Genomic DNA, 17267 nt, shown 5'->3' with positions numbered 1-17267 from the left:
ACACACACCACCATTTACCTTTGATGGAGGAACAAACTGAACACATTCCAGCCATTCAGATAGAAAAGGATTTCCACATATTGCACAACTCTTTGCCTGAGAGATTTTGTCCTTGATCTCTGGATAACTTTCTATGGCTTGCACTAGGAAAGGATCTTCTACTTCTAGCTTACTGATGATAAATCTTGCTGTTATTTCCTAAAATAAAGGACAAGAATATTATTCCTTAGATTAATTTCAAAAACATATAATGCATGATTCCTATGTCATTAATTCAAAACTGATTCATTTGCTTTTATTATGCAACAATCATATATAATGAGTTATGTTCAAAACGCCAGGCTTGAAAGTTTTCCTTTCATGAATACAAGAAAACTTAATGGCTCCTACTATATTTATGTGTCTTGTATATGTGAATCTAAGTCAAAATAAATTTACTTTATCTACTTAATAAGATAAAATACTATTTAGGCTCAATTCAATACATTTCATTGCAATAAGGAGGGACTTACAAACAATCAAACTGTACTCAAAACCTGATTCAATCATATTCACTAAAGTTTCAGTTCTTACTGTATAAACTGTGCCACACAAATTTGTAGAATCTATATCCCCCAGGAGCTTAAAGGAAAGGGCACTTTAGATGAGCCCCAGAACTATGAAGACCACATGCACTAGCTAAATAGGTAAAGGAAACAAAAAAAAAAAAATCAAGTTAACAGGGATTTCTGCATATATTTAATGCTTCAGAAGGATTTGTCTGAATTGCTGGCATTCAGGGTAGAAGAATAATAGTGCCACCTTGTTCAAGAGTGCTAACTTCTGGGCTGGAGAGATAGCTTAGCGGTTAAGCGCTTGCCTGTGAAGCCTAAGGACCCCGGTTCGAGGCTCGGTTCCCCAGGTCCCACGTTAGCCAGATGCACAAGGGGGCGCACGCGTCTGGAGTTCGATTGCAGAGGCTGGAAGCCCTGGCGCGCCCATTCTCTCTCTCTCCCTCTATCTTTCTCTCTGTGTCTGTCGTTCTCAAATAAATAAATAAATAAATAATTTAAAAAAATAAAATAAAATAAAATAAAGAGTGCTAACTTCTGTGAGCTAAACCTCAGCTTCCAGTCTGCATTAGTATTAGTCTACTTACATGGACAGAAAGTGGACTTTGTGCAATAATAATAATATAGTATTGCATAATAAAAGGGGCAGTGAGGAAACAGAAGTTGCCTTTCACTTGGGCTATTAACACCATATGTATATATAATATTTCATATATAAAAATAAATATTTACTGTTCAAGGAAAGAAAACAAACACTTGTCTTTCTCTCTGAAAGTTCTCCCCTTGCGTATGTCATCATGTTTGTGTCATTGTAGTAATGTTATGTGTCTGTAGCATGGAAGTCCTGTATAAATGTTACAAAAACACTACTTGAAATTTTAGGAACATATGGTGATAGTTTTTTTTTGTGACATTGTTTTCTTTTCATTTTTTTCTTAGCCAAAGTGAAAGATGATCCAATACTATGAAAATAGTATAAATCGGGCTCTCTTAGGAATTACTGGTTATATGCGCATATATAAATAGCTACCTAATCTCTCACTAATTCACCCCGATGAATTAAAGATTTAAAGAATATAACCTTGCCCTTCCTAGTGAACTACACCTGGGAAAGTAGCCTGGAAAAGTACACCATCGTGAGCACAGGTGCCCTGCATGTCTGACCCTCCAGCAGCACTGCCTCCTGACTCTGAAGCTCATTCCCCTGGATGGGAAACGGCCAGGGTCAGCTAAGGGATGGTTCGAAAATACTGAGATTATCGGGATTTCTACATCACATGTGTGCTACTGCCCTTCCTTTGATGATGAAGCAGAGAGTCATTTGCAATTCTAAATGAAATACTCATTTTGAGGTTGTTTACAAATTAGATGAATTTAGTGGCTAGCTCTCACTATAAAATATCAGAAAACTCATAGACAACGACTCACACCCCACCCCCAGGCAGAATACAGAAGAATTTTTTGGAGCTACGTGGGACCTATCAACAGAATTGGGTGGATGGCTTTTTCTACTTGTGATTTCTGGCATGTTATCTGCAAACACAGTGAACTGCTATCACTAAATTTTATTTAAGGGGCTGGAGAGATGATACAATAGATAAAAATCTTTCCAAGCAAGTGTGGGGACTAGAATTCAGGTCCATAACACCTATGCAAATGGAAGAAATGGCAAGTGGATGTGGCAGCCTGGCTGTAATCCCAGCACAGATTAGGAAGGCAGAGGCAAGATGCTGGGGGCAAGATGGCTAGCTAGACTAGCAAAATCAGCAAGGGCTGGTTCTAAGGGATAGACCTTGTTGTGCTAAGTGAGATGGAGAGGGATCAAGGAAGATACTCAATAGCAGTCTCTGGCCTCCACATGCACCTGCACATATATGCAGGCAAAAAGCCTGCCAGCTTGTGTTCAATTCCCAACCCACCCACATAAAGCCAGCAGCAAAAAGTGGCACAAGTGTCTGATATTTGTTTACACAGCAAGGGACCTCATACATGTGCAAATACACACGTGCAAATAAGTAAATAAAATGTTTTTAAAAATGCATTCTTAAACTTGTTTTGTTGGTACTCAAGGTTAAAGATAGGCAATGAATTTGAATCATTTTTCTAATTAAAATTCTTAGATACTTTCAAAAATATCTCACTCATTTACCTATTACAAACAAAATGAGTTATTCACACTGTATTTACATACAGATTCCATTTGCAGTCAGGCATGGTGACGCCTGCCTTTAATCCCGGCACTCAGGAGGGAGAGGTAGGAGGATCACTGTGAGTCTGAGGATAACCTGGGACACATAGTGAATTCCAGGTCAGCCTGAGCTACAGCAATACTTTACCTTGAAAAAAAGGGGGGAAAAAAAAGAATGGGAGAGTCCATTTTCCTATCACAAGTAAAATAGTTATTTCTACAATAAAGCCATTTTTATATAGTCATTATGATTACTTACATAAACGAAGCTGTTATACTTATGAACCATACAATTTTGAAAATCAAAAGACAGAAGCATTCTGTCACACTCAAGCGTCCTCTAAAAGATAGTTTCCACACTACATTACATTTCATCTAGCTTTCTCCACAAAGCAAATTTTTCTGAGGCCAGGAGAACCTTGGCCTCCCGTTCTGAGGCATGACTGCAGCATGGTGACTGCAGTCCAACTGTCGCAATTTCCATCAATATCCCAACAGTATCTCTGTGACTTGAAACAAGTCATTAACTATACTGGGTCTCAATTTCTCAATTAAAAAAGAAGAAGAAGAAAAGGAGCTGGAGTTGTGGTTTGGTGACTAAAAGGTGCTCGCTTTCAAATCCTGGTGGCCTGGTTTTGATTCTCCAGTAAAGCTACATGCACAAAGTGGCACATTTGTCTGGAGTTCATTTGCAGTGTCAGGAGGCCCTGATGGGCCCATTCTCTCCTTGTCTCCTTCACCCTCTCTCTTTCTCTTTCTCATAAGTAAACAATTTTTTTTTAAAGGAAAGGATGATAATGGTGCCTACCTCTTGAGGGTTCTCAAATAATTCCATTAGTTCACTAGAATAATATTCAGCCCACAGGGAGCTTAAAATGGTATTAGCTACATTATTATTCTTAAATCATTGATGCAAGAGAAAAAATAAATTACAAGGCTTAAATAAATTAAACAACATAGTTTTAAATGATTTATGATTAAATGTCAAATACTTTTTCATACAGAAGTATAAAATAAAGCTCTTTGTAGAAATAGTCTCTGGAAAGAAATTTGAAATTAGCTCTTTGGCTCCACAATTTAATTAATTAAGATAATATGATTTGAAAAATGAATTTACTATGAATATACTCAGTGTAGCCTTGCTTCTGAAAGCCAAAAAAGAATAATAAAAACTAATAAAATCACTTCATGGTGAAGTAGTTTAAATATTATGACATAACCATGCATGTAACTAAAAAGATACCTTAATAAGTTTTATTCTGATTAGAAATTCATATATTTTGAGAGAAAAAAATCAAGTCTCTAAATAGAATTTAGAGTTTGATTTATTTTTAATTTTAAACATAGCCTGGATGCATAGGAAAATAATGTCTGTCACAGAGGAGGATAGTTATATAACTGCAGACTGGATTTCTGAGTGCTTTTGTTAACTTCTATTGACTAATCTTTTACACTATTTCTAAATGAGCTTGCATTGCATTCATGGTTAAAAAAATTACAAATCAGTATAACTAATTTTCAGTTTATATAAATCATGCATGTTCAGCTTTAGACCCAAGCAAATCTGGTAAAGCCAAGCTCATGTAGAAGAATCACACTGAAATGCCAGAGGGCCTGGGATCTTTAACTTACCTATTATGATAGGAATCCTCCCATTTGATTTCCTGTTCCTTTTCTTAATATCAACTTGTTTCACTAAGCTGAATGTGAGTTCTGGTTCATATTTATTCATTCATTCATTCATTAGGGATGAAGATAAATAAAAAGGGGGTATAAGACATAAAGATCCAACCAACAACAAACTGAAGGCATCTTTAGATAATGCTGAAATTTGTTTAGGAGACTAATGTAAAAGTAAATTCCTCTTTCTTTGCATCCAATAAGACATTTTCACCTCTCCATGTTTAGTCACCCTGGAAATCAGATGGCATTAAAATTAATTTGGTAAGCATGTCAAAATAGGATGTGTGGGATTCACATTGTCAATGGATGAGGGTTACACATTAGCTGACTAATCAGAAAGGCTTTAAGAGAAATGTTGAAACTTTAAACCATGGTTTTTAGTACAAAGATTCATGCTGAGGAGCTAAACCTTTACCCGTAGGGTCCAAATGTCTTTGGGTTGCTTAGCAATAACTGGCAGCTTCAGGAAGAGTGGGTTTCCCTCACAGTAGAATTCGGTCAACTTCAGATCCTGAAACTTGTCAAACAAAAGCAGACCTTTATTACAAACCAAAAATAAAAAAGTAAAAATATGCTTCACTTTTAGAGTTTCATTATCAACAGAGTTAGACTATAATTTATTTAGGATGTGCATTCTGCATGAGCATTATAAAAGGGTGCATTCTAATTCTGAGAAGCATAACAGGCCATAACCTTAGAACTCACTAGTCACATCCTTCATACTGAAATGCCTACTTAAAGTTACAAAATGGGTAGCAATATAATAGGGTTAAACAAATCAAATGATGGGCACATTTTGCAAATATTTCTTAAAGCAACAAAGCATGAAGAAAAATATTCTGAAATATACTATACTGTAAATGTGAAAGACTTTTTAAAGATCAATTTATATTTAATGAGGAAGGCAAAGGTAATATAAGAACATCAAAATATTCTCATTACAAATTGTTATGTACAATGAAAATGGAGTCAGAAGGCTAGGTGTATTAATTAGTGGTAAAGGGCTTGCCTAGCATGTGTGAGGCCCTAAGACTGAGCCTTGGGAGAAAACAAACACTAGGGAAATGTATTGCTCACAAGAACATTTAATCTTCTATGAAGAAAATTCAAACCCTACTTAAGCCTGATACTCAAGTACAAACAAGAAACTCCCTTATATAGATAACGCTCTCCATAACTTTTAAAATTAAAATATTTCAGAGTTATTTCTCCGAACCTAGATGTTACCTAAAAAACTGGCACAAGAACATATCTTCAGTATTGTGCTGATAAATAAGATGAAAAAGGAAGAGGAGGAGAGGGTGTGTGATCAGTGGTATACTGAGTATATGCTAAGTATAAACACTTCCACCAGATCCTCTTTAAATCAATGAATGTAGTTGGAAAGGAATGTATAAAATCAGTCTAAGAGCCAGAATGAGCTGCTCAGTCTCACCATACCTCCTCACAAAATTTCTAGGAGGAATAGAGATTTTAGTTATTTCAGCCAGGGGTTTGAAAGTTAAGCAAGAAATTAAAAACTAATTAATTTAAAACATTTTTATGGTGTATTATGTCATTAGATTTCAAAAATTAAAGCCAGGTGTGGTGGCGCATGCCTTTAATCCCAGCACTTGGGAGGCAGAGGTAGGAGGATCGCTGTGAGTTCGAGGCCACCCTGAGACTCCATAGTGAATTCCAGGTTAGCCTGGGTTAGAGTGAGACCCTACCTCGAAAAAACAAAAAAAAAAAAAGGAAAAAAAGAAATTACAGTATAAAATATACCACAAAAGAAAATTAAAATATAAAAATAGAGTTCAAGACCTTTTGGTATCATGCTTTATCCTGGTCACATAGGATACATTATATCGTTGTTAATTCAGTCTCCTATGTTATCTGTCTGGAGGGAACCAGTTAGAGAGTTGGAGCCAATGGCAGCCAGAAGTCAGTGTTGAAGGTGAAGAACAGGACTACCAGTTATACTAAATTTTCTTTTTATGAAATATGTTATTTATGAGACAGAAAGAGAAGCCAGAAGAAGAATGTATGAAGGTACCAGAGTCTCTTGTCGCTGCAAACAAACTCAAGATGCATGTGTTACTTGGTGCATCTGGCTTCATGTGGGTACTGGGGGATCATGTGGGTACTGGGCCGGCAGGCTTTGGAATTAAGACTCTTTAACAACAGAGCCATTGTATTTAATTTCCTATGTAACTGTTGTCTTTTTCTTCCTGTCCTAGTATAAATCCATAATCTTTACCTAAACTTATAATCATTTTATTAAAAAAATAATTGATTCAAATGTGAATGTCTTGGCATATGTATATATCATTAATATATGCAAACCTCTTTACAAACTGACCATAGTTCAAATGACAAGAATTCTCTTCAGGTTCTATCACTATGCTTCCATAACATGTGGTTAATTAAACATAAAAGTGCTCCAGCTTGCTATCCTACTATATATAATAGATCAGAAATAGGTTATCTCGATAGAAACGAAATTCAGTAGCATAAACCTAAAGTCAATCTCTTCATATACACTTTTCTTCAAAATAAACTCCCTTATAGTCTCTTTATACATTATAAGATGTCCTATTACCCTTACTTTTCATGGTTACTCTAGTAGGAAAATCAACTACATTTACCCCTGACAACAGAATATTGCTTGAGGTTTTCAGCACCTTTGATCTACACCCCCCCTCACTTGGTTAGAGAATCTACTTTCACAATGACAGTGAACATGTGTAAGGACTAAGATTTTTTAGAATGACAAGAAAAGAAAGCCAACTGCCTAACACTAGACAAGTCACCTCTATCACACCTGTCAGGGGCCATAAAACTTTACAGAGGAAGGGATGGATTACATATGAGTGCTGCTCTCACTGTTAGCCTGAGAACCTCCTGTAGGGGAGACTCAAAGCTCATCAAAGCAAAAAAGCAGAGGCTACTGAGAGCTCAACACTAAAAGAGACTTCACACCCCTCAAGGTTCAGGTAACATGGTAGAAGAGGTAAAGAATAAAAGAGCCACAGGATGGAATGATGTACTCTGAGGCATTGCCTTCCTGCCCACCCTCCACCCCCATACATACTCAAAGAGACTGGTCCATTTATGACTCCAAGGTGAATATCTATAACTCCACTGAGAAAGGCCTTCAGTAAAATGGGGGTAGGAGAAGAGGTGGCATAGGAGCATAGCCCAAAGGACATAAGACTAATTTGCCAAATGTTCATATATTAAGGTTCTCAAATAAAAAAAGAATATCGAATATACTAAGGAATAAAATCTAAGACAAGTCTTTTGTGTTCTAGACTGGTAAGAAAATGACAGCTAGGAGTATAAACAGGAAAAGAACATGAAACCTCAGTGACTTAATGAGAGCTTGCACACAGTAAAAATTTAAGAGATTGCCTTACTAGATTTAAGTTCCCCAATTCAGATCAGGTGAACATGACGTCAGACCTGGGTAGTACTGTCAGTATATTCTAAGGAAGGGAAGCCTGAGAAATTCATTACACCAAGGATTCAAGGAACTTTGAGGCTGAGATATAGGTATCAATTACTTTCAGCAACAATAGTCTTAGAAACTTTGGTTATTCAGGGAAAATCTATAAATGTAAGATTCACAACACCTGAAATTGCAACATTCTAAAACTTCTACATTTTGTGTTTCCTTTTCTTTGTCATCCACATCTAATGTGTCTACATCCTATAAACTGGAGTTAGTACTTTTGAAATCTATCCTTTCTTTGCACACCATCTCACCATCTCTGCATGATCTCCTTTACTCCCTTATCCCCACCATTGTGCACCTCAGCTGTGGTGAAGGCCTTCTCTCATATAGATGATTTGAATAGCAACAGGGCCTCAGTACAGACTTCTGTTCCTTAGGCAGTCTTTTAAAATTGAAATATAGTTATAATATATCCTTGTTTAAAACTTCTTGTAGCTCTGTTTGTCCACAGAATAAATTTTTTAAAGTCCTGGTGTGCTGTACATATATATTAGAAAGATAGATGATACATAGGTAGAAAGATAGATAGATATTTGAGACAAAATGGAAAAGGATGCTATCAGTTTTCTCTGACTTCTACAGGCAGAGAGAGAGAGCGAGAATGGGTGCACCAGGGCCTCCAGCCACTGCAAATGAACTCCAGATGCATGCGCCCCCTTGTGCATCTGACTAACATGGGTCCTGGAGAATCGAGCCTCGAACCAGAGTCCTTAGGCTTCACGGGCAAGTGCTTAACCACTCAGCCATCTCTCCAGCCCAAAAATAATTTCTTTTTAAAATGTGTTTAGCATATGTATACGCATGTACATGTTCATGTGTCTGAGTTCAGGTTCACACAGGCCACAATATACATGTAGAGGTCAGAGGACAACCTTAGTTAGGGTCAGTCATCACCTTCTACCTTATCTTGAGGCAGGGTCATTTTTCACTGCTTCATTTGTGGGTGTCCCAAAACACTTCAGGCACACTGATTACCAAAGACCACCACTGCTTCCAACTTTTATGTAAGAACTGGGGATCAGAACTTTCATACTCAGAGTTACACACAGGGCTTTTCACTCAGCCATCCACCCAAAACCAGCCCCTCTCCCGACTTTATTTTCATGTGGGTTCTGGGGATTGAACTAAGGTCATCATTCTTGCAAGTCAAGCACTTCTCTAACTTCGATATCTCATCGGCACCAGGGAAGAGTTCAAAAATAGTATTTTTATTATAAACAAGAGAAAAGGAAGCTGAAATTTCACATGGACTCAAAAATAGAATTGATATGTAATGTACGTCAAATTACTTTGCACTCTTCAAACTATCACAGAAGCCCATGGGGTTACCCTTTGTGAGAACTGGGGTTTCTAAACAGGCTGAGTAGGGCGGAGAGTATGACTTAAATGTGGGAGCAATCCATTCTTCTTTAAAAGCATATGAGTAAGATTTGTGGCCATTTGGAAATTAGACACAACAAATGATAAAATTGATATCAAATCAGAACTGTAGCATGAATAAGATAATGGCATAATTTGAATGAAAGAATGCCAACAACTCTGTATGAATAAAAGTAAAATGGGGAGAAAGTGAGGCAAGGTCATAATTCTTTGTATCTGTCACATATTTCACTTTGAGGGAATGCAGAGGAAGGCTATGTTCTAAGCCTGGCAGTAAGATCTTTGGCTTCCAGACTATCAATACACACACACACACACACACACACACACACACACACACACACACACATTTCTTTGTTCTGTCCAGAAAAATGCTCCTGACCTCATACTGGCTGATAATAACTGAATGACACCAGGTTCATCATCATGTTGCCCATATTTTTAAAATCAGAATATAATGGAATAAGATCTTCAGCAGTTTGCAAGAGGAAGTGTTTCTGACCACCAAATTTAAAAACCAGATAAGATTTCATTTTGTAAAATCAAAGGGAAGATCTTTCAGATGTGCATGAGATTTGGTTCTTACCAAGGAAAACTGCTCAAGACACACAGCAACTGAAAAAGAGTCACATATAACTTAAGGGATACATTCTTTTTGTTGCCAAAATGAAATTAGAAATTAGACACCCTCTGCCTAGAGAGATCCCTGTGGAAAAAAGAAACATAGCTATGTCAATTAAAAGCTTGAAAGTTAGTCTTCTTGTGACTGAATAATTTTTCTAGGAAGCCATCCAAAAGAAATAGTTGAAATGGAAGCAAATATTTATGCACAAAGTATATCTCAAGGAATTTTTTAAATTTAATTAATTAATTTATTTATTTATTTGAGTAACAAGAAGAGAGAGAGAGAAAGAGAATGGGCACACCAGGACCTCCAGCCAGTCCAAATGAACTCCAGATGTATGTACCACCTTGTGTATCTGGCTTATATAGGTACTGGGGAATTGAACCTGGGTCCTGAGGCTTCACAGGCAAATACCTTTAAGTCATCTCTCCAGGCCATCTAAGAATTTTTTAAAAGTGAAAACCTTTTAATAAATTAACAATGGTATGTTAAATTGAATTATGACCCTGAATCCTCTGGCACTCTGCCTTTTCACTCTATGTCTTGAAAACAGAAACAAAGGTCATCACTACCATCAGCATCTCCTTACTGAGCAGGCCACCAAACAGGTGATATTTGCAGAGAGCCACCTCCCAACAAAAAGAACATCCCATAAATTTCACCTGCAGATTCCAGTGTGTCCTCAGTGTCACTGGCAAGCTTATTATAGATAGCAGGCTATCCTAAACATTTTATTTGATGACTCATAATCGTTTACCCAATCATTGCTACCCAGAGCCTAACACATTCTTTTCTCACTTCTTTCCCAGGGCAGTTTTACCCATACCTATGATTATCTTTATGGCGACAACTACAGTTCCACATCCTAGAGCCAAGTGTGTATTCAGAATATTCACATGGGTATGAGAATACACATCAAACTCTCCGATCCAAAACAGAACTCATGATCTGTCTTCCTTTGTGTTAGTCTTTTCTGATGCTTACCATATCAGTCCCTAGAAAGCTTATGTCATGGGTTTATCACCATTTCCAAATTTGCCTATTAAATTGCCTCAGGTCTTTCTACACCCTCTGCCCCTCATGAGACCAAACCGTCATCATTTCTTACATAACTTTACCAAACATCTCCCACAATTCCACCTCATGTGCTCAATCAAGAATATTTGCCTCAGAGCCAGGCAGTGGTGCATGCCTTTTAATCCCAGCACTCGGGAGGCAGAGGTAGGAGAATAACCATGAGTTTGAGGCCATCCTGAGACTACACAGTGAATTCCAGGTCAGTCTGAGCTAAAGTGAAATCCTACCTCAAAAGAAAAAAAAATCTGCCACAGCTAGGCATGGTGGGGCATGCCTTTAATCCTAACACTTGGGAGGCAGAGGTCGGAGGATCATCATGAGTTCAAGTCCACCCTGAGACTTCACAAGAATATCTGTCACATTTCAGAAAGGAAGACTTTATGAAGTACAAATCTGATTATGTTACCTTCTGTCTAAAACCCTGCAAGAGTTCCAATTTCTTTGAAATGAGGATCAAAACCCTCAGCATACCTTACGTGTTCTGCCTCAGCCCAACCCATCCAATCTCAGTTCCAGTACACTGAATTCATTTCAGACTCTGAGCATCCCTTTTCTTACCCTGTCTGCACCTTTCCCCATGCTATTCACTGTATCTGGAACATTATTTTCCCCTTCTCACAATCCTATTATTACTCATTCTTCAGATCTCAGGGTGTGTCATCTCATCCAGTAAGCCTTCCCCTGTGTTTTGAGTCAATGTCTATTATCTGTCCCTGTCTTTTAGTGCACTGACTTCAGTTTGTCAGTATCTATTCATGATATTCATTGCCTGATTCATACAGGTTTTCTTGTTACACTACAGCTTAGAGAGATTGGAGACTGGCTGTTTTCCTTCCCATTATATCTCCTTTTCCAGTGCAGGAAGGATTTAGGAAAATGGTCTTTGGAGACAGTTGTTTGAATTCCATCGCCACACTTGATGGCTATGAGACCTTAAGCCATATTAACAGAACTCCTTAAATTAAGTGGTAATAATAAAAGTCACTTCTATGGTTGTGTGTGATTAAGTAGTATATCATCTATGTAAAGTTTCTAGAACAATGGCTGTGACTGAATAAATAATATTAATTATATTGCAGGGAGTCAACAAGTATTTTTAAGCATGAATAATTTAGATATGTATTATTTATTTCACATTTTGTATTATAATATATTTTAGTAAATATAATTTTTTGTTACTTTTATTTATTTATTTGAGAGTGACAGACAGAGAGAGAAAGAGGCAAAGAGAGAGAGAATGGGCGCACCAGGGCCTCCAGCCACTGCAAATGAACTACAGACGCATGTGCCCCCTTGTGCATCTGGCTTACATGAGTCCTGGGGAATCGAGCCTCAAACTGGGGTCCTTGGGCTTCACAGGAAAATGCTTAACCACTAAGCCACCTCTCCAGCCCCTATTTTAGTAAATATTTAGATTAAATATCATATATTCTCCTTCAAATACCTTCAGAATTTAACTTGCTAAATCTAATGAGTATATTTAATTTAAATCTAATGAGTATATTTAATTTAAAAGTATATTTAATAACAAAATTTTCGTAATGCCATATTAATTAAAGTAAGCAATGTATAAAATTGCTTTAACAAGGTGTTTTTGAAGGAACTTCATAAATATTAAAACAAAGCATAGGGCTGGGAAGATGGCTTAGCAGTCAAGGTGCTTGCCTGTGAGGGCTAGGGACCCATGTTTGACTCTCCAGATCCCATGTAAGCAAGGTAATGCAAGCATACAAGGTTGTACATGTGCACAAGGTGGCACACGTGTCTGAAGTTTAAATGCAGTGGCTAGAGGCCCTGGTTCACCAATTCTCTCTCTCTCTCTCTCTCCCTCCCCCTAACCTTTTCCCTCTCCCTCTCCCTCTCATTAAAAAAAGCATAGAGATCTGTGTAAAATTTTTATAATTTTGATAAGTTTTGGATTTTTTGGTGCTGGAGATTGAACTCAGGCCTTTCCCATGCTAAGCAATTGTTTTCCCTCTGAGTTACATGCCCAGCCCACAGTGAATAACTTCTTATATGTTTTTATGTTTTCTTAAACCTTCCACATTTTTCTATAGAAAACTACTTTCACAACCCAATGACATACAGAAGATCCTGCCTTTACTCAAGTGGTGGAAAGTAAGCCACAATGGGCTAGTAATCCCTATAATCTTAAACGGTAGTGGTTTTTTACCTTGTGGGAAAGGCCATCATTATTCTTTTTTATTCTATAGGTTAATCTTGAGTAAGGCAAACTTCCCATTTTTCATATCCACTATTTTTCTCTAAAGACTATACTCCACTTTTTACAGCATGCTTCACACCCCTCACTTTCCCTTAAATAGTGCTTTCTTGTGGCACAATTTAACACATACCTGGCCCATTCAACTGCTTCTTTCTCCTACTGATAGTCCTACGATACCCCTCTTTATACTTATGTTTCACATTGTCTAAACACTAACATGTTTCTCTTCATCCTTTATTAACAAAGTCTTGCCAGTTTATTTGAATGACTATGGACCCTTTAAAAGAAATAAAACCTTTTTTACTTATTTGATAGTGAGACAGAGAGAAAGAGAAACAGAGAGAGATTTAGAGAATGCTGAGGTCTCTTACCACTGCAAAGAAAATCCAGATGCACTTACCACTTCATGAATCTGGTTTTAGTTAGGTACTGGGGAACAATGCGGGACTAGCAGGCTTTGCAAGTAAGTGCCTTTAACCAATGATAATATATAATATATATTATCTTTTTCTTTATACTTGTTCTGATCTATACCAAGACAACATATCCATCTTATCACTTAGTTTATATATCTTATGTAAGTCTCATAAGTGATTATATCCCTGGTATCTATACTTAGCATAAGATTGTAATAAAATATTTCTATATTTTGATTCTAGAAAAGAAAATTAAGTAATTCACAGAGGAGTAAGGGGAATATCATTTGAACTCTGTCTTGCTTTAATGTTGTATATTTGTAATCTACATTTCATAACTATTTCTGTTCATGATTTTATTGTTAATGACTTCTGATTTAATTACTTTGTCTCTGTTAACTATTTTGTTTCTAAATAATTCATCCAAAATTATTATAGTACTCCTTATTTTTCCTCAGATACTTACTTTGATCATAAATTATTCTAGCCTTTAATCTCAGTTCTGTATGTTCAGCACTGATACCTGGATCACAGCAAATATGTCTTAAAGTAGTCTTGCTCAGATATCACACATTCAAGACTTCAAAAATAAATCCTCTTTGCAGAGTCCCAATAAGTTTTCTTCATTGATAACTGGGCAGCCAACTGATTTCTTTCACAGCCCTTTCCTCTGAGGTATTTTTGTTTTGTTCCTTCCCTTGATTTCCTGTCTTTTACAAAGACATAACAATACTATTTGTCTTTTCTCTTTCCCTATCAATCTCTCTGCTTTCTTTCTTATGATTGCTAAAACCATTAGCACAGGCTGTGAGCATTATGTGTCCTCTGTGACAGGCTCCTGTTTTTCTAAATTCTCATGCTTTTTCTCAATTCTCCACATTTGTTTATTCTGCCTCTGGCATTCCATATATTTTATAACATTGAGCCATTAGTACCCAATGCTCAAGAAACATGATAGAACACATTTTTTGAAGTTGGTACATTGTGTAAATTTTAATGCAGGATCATCAGCTATTTCATATTCCCTTTTTAAGAGAGAGATTTTAATCATCTTCCTCTTTACTATGCCCTGAACTTCATTTCTCACTTCTTTTTCAAAAATATTTTATTGTTTTCAAAGAGAGAGAAAGAATAAGTATGGCTGGACCTCTTGTCCTGTAAACAAATTCCCAATGCATGCAGCACTTTCTGCACCTAGCTTTTCATGGGTATTGAAGTATCCAACCCAGACTATCAGGCTTTCAAACGTGTGCCTGCATCCACTCAGCCATCATCTCTCCAACTCATCATAACTCATATATAAGTAGTAAATAATATACAAAAATGTGCATAGCTTCAGAAATTAAATTACTGCAATTCCTCTTTGTCCTCTCTTGGACCTGGGTCACTTTGAGAGAAAGCTAACTGCTGTGACATAAGTACATTTAGACAGTCAACATGAGAGAAAACCTAGGTTTTCTACCAAAAGCAATGCAAGTGAACCATCTTGCAAACAGCCTTCCAACTCAGCCAAGTCTTAAGGTGCCTTCAATCCAGGTGATGACTTGACTGCAGCTCATGAGAAACATATGCCAGTTTCCTAGCACTCGGAACTTGAGTGATATAAATAGATGATGCTTTAAAGTGCTATAACTTGTTACAAGTAGCTACACAGCAATAGGTAACACAAGTTTACTATAGCAAATTAACAAACACAATGATAAATCCAAATCCAAGCATATACTAAAAACAGGACTCTATGTTAAAGTAGGGAAACAAAACAAGCATGGGCAGAGCTAGTAACAGGAAGTGATAAAAGAGTAGGGACATCAAGGAATTGTATCAGGAATGGGCCAGGGGTGAGAAGGTGGCTCAGTAGCTAAAAACTTGCTGCCCTGGTGGCAGCTTGACACCCAAAAAAGCCATAGGCAAGGTAGCATTTTCCCAGATACAGAGGTTCTATTGGCTGGGAAGCTCACATCCAGCTTATAATTCTCAGTACTGGGTCCCAAACAGCACCGTTTGCTTGTACTGACACGCTAAGGGTTAGGCCTCAGCAGCTGCTGCATGACAGCTGGCAAGCCTGTCCACCTCCCAGGATCTCTGCCCAGAGCAAGGAGAAAATGATGTTTGGGTGATCCATCCAAGCCCAGTGTCCAGTTCCTTTGCTGTCTACCAGTAACCTGGCTTCCAAGCAAGAGCTGGGACCCCCCAGCCACACCTTGAATCCTGGACACAGTATCCACACACGCCAGTGTCCTCAATTTCTTGGCAGTGACCATTAACTTAAAGAAGACATCTGAAGAAGCAGCTGGACAGTTGGGTCTGAGAGGAGCCAGGGCAGGAACATGAGTGATGAGGGGAGACAGCAGAAAACTGATAAAAAGTATTAGGAGCTAGAGAAAAGAACCTGTAGGTCCTGGTAGCCAGAAGAAGTCCAGGAAGCTGTCCAGTCTTCACAGCCAAGAGTCTCAGATCTCAGGCTGAAGCCTGTAGCATTAGGACTGCTAAGATCCAAGCATTTCAATGCATGATAACTGCAAGGAATGTGGTAAGGGAACTGTAACAGAGGGCCACTTGCCACACTGTTGCTACCCACTGCTGTCAAACACTGAGAAACAAGCTGCCAGAGTCAGCGTTTGAAGAGCTTGTACACAAATTCTTATCCAGGTAGAGTTAAGAAACCCTCAGGCCAGGTAATTAGTACCAAATTTATCAAGGAGTCAGTCCATTGTGATCACTGGGCTGGAAAGATTGCTCAGTGGTTGGGGGAACTTGCTGCAAAGGCTAATGACCCAGGTTCTAGTCCCCAATGCCCAGGGAAAAGTCAGATGCATCTGGAGTTCATTTGCTGTGCCTAAATGCCCTGGTGTACCCCCTCCTCCTGCTTATACATAAATAAATATTTTGTAAATGTGATGACAATTGATAGGTAAAAATTTATTTATATGCTATAATACAAATACCCACAGATATTAATCAATCATACAAAGACTCAGAAAAGATTCATAAAGAGATGTTGCACTAGGCAAGAAAGAGAAACATCAGAATGTGAATACTATTCATCTCCAATAAACACCTATATTGGTCCTTTGAGCATTTCTGATCCTATAAGACTTTCTTCAAAGTCCTCTAGTGATACCATGTATCACTCAGAACTTGGACTTGGCTTTCACAGATACTTAAAAATTAGCCAAGGAGGACAAGTATGGTGACACACTTCTAAACCTGGTACTTGGGAGGTAGAAATAGGAGAATTAGGAGTTCAAGACCATTCTTAGCTACGTAGGGAAATCAAGGCCAGTCCTCTCTTATAAAGCCATAACTTTATTTACTACTTCTAAATGCAGATGCTCACCTAGTGACCCTGTCACCTACAGGGTTTATACCATGTGGTTCTTCTACCTGGAAACTGAGCTCAGTGAGCAACGCCTTAACTTTTGAGTCAAAAAAAAGCCAATCATCTTGAGTACAAAGGACTGGTCTAACTATATAAATTTTAAAGGAATTTGAACCATGAAATATGGAAACAATTTTCCATTTAGTTCTAGAAGCTGGCATACAACGGTTCTTATGTCAGGGGTGCGAAAGTCCACAGTGGGCTATATGCATGTTGAAGCTGCGTGGGCAAAGAAACAAAGCAGACAC

General features: G+C 37.7%; 1 protein-coding gene across 1 annotated transcript in view; it reads right to left on the bottom strand.

The window, feature by feature from the left end:
* Lrrc69 (leucine rich repeat containing 69) overlaps positions 1-17267 on the bottom strand; it is an 85206-nt gene that overhangs the window by 15336 nt on the left and 52603 nt on the right. The window contains exons 6-7 of the mRNA XM_004657027.2: positions 4838-4939; positions 19-198 (exon numbers count right to left, since the gene is read on the bottom strand). Coding sequence (XP_004657084.1) covers positions 19-198; positions 4838-4939 — 282 coding nt within the window. The remainder of the gene's footprint in view (positions 1-18; positions 199-4837; positions 4940-17267) is intronic.

This window comes from Jaculus jaculus, chromosome 2 (genome assembly GCF_020740685.1).
Source record: "Jaculus jaculus isolate mJacJac1 chromosome 2, mJacJac1.mat.Y.cur, whole genome shotgun sequence".
NCBI lineage: Eukaryota > Metazoa > Chordata > Mammalia > Rodentia > Dipodidae > Jaculus > Jaculus jaculus.
The sequence above is the reverse complement of the archived record's forward strand: the minus strand, read 5'-3'. Positions and strand labels throughout refer to the sequence as shown.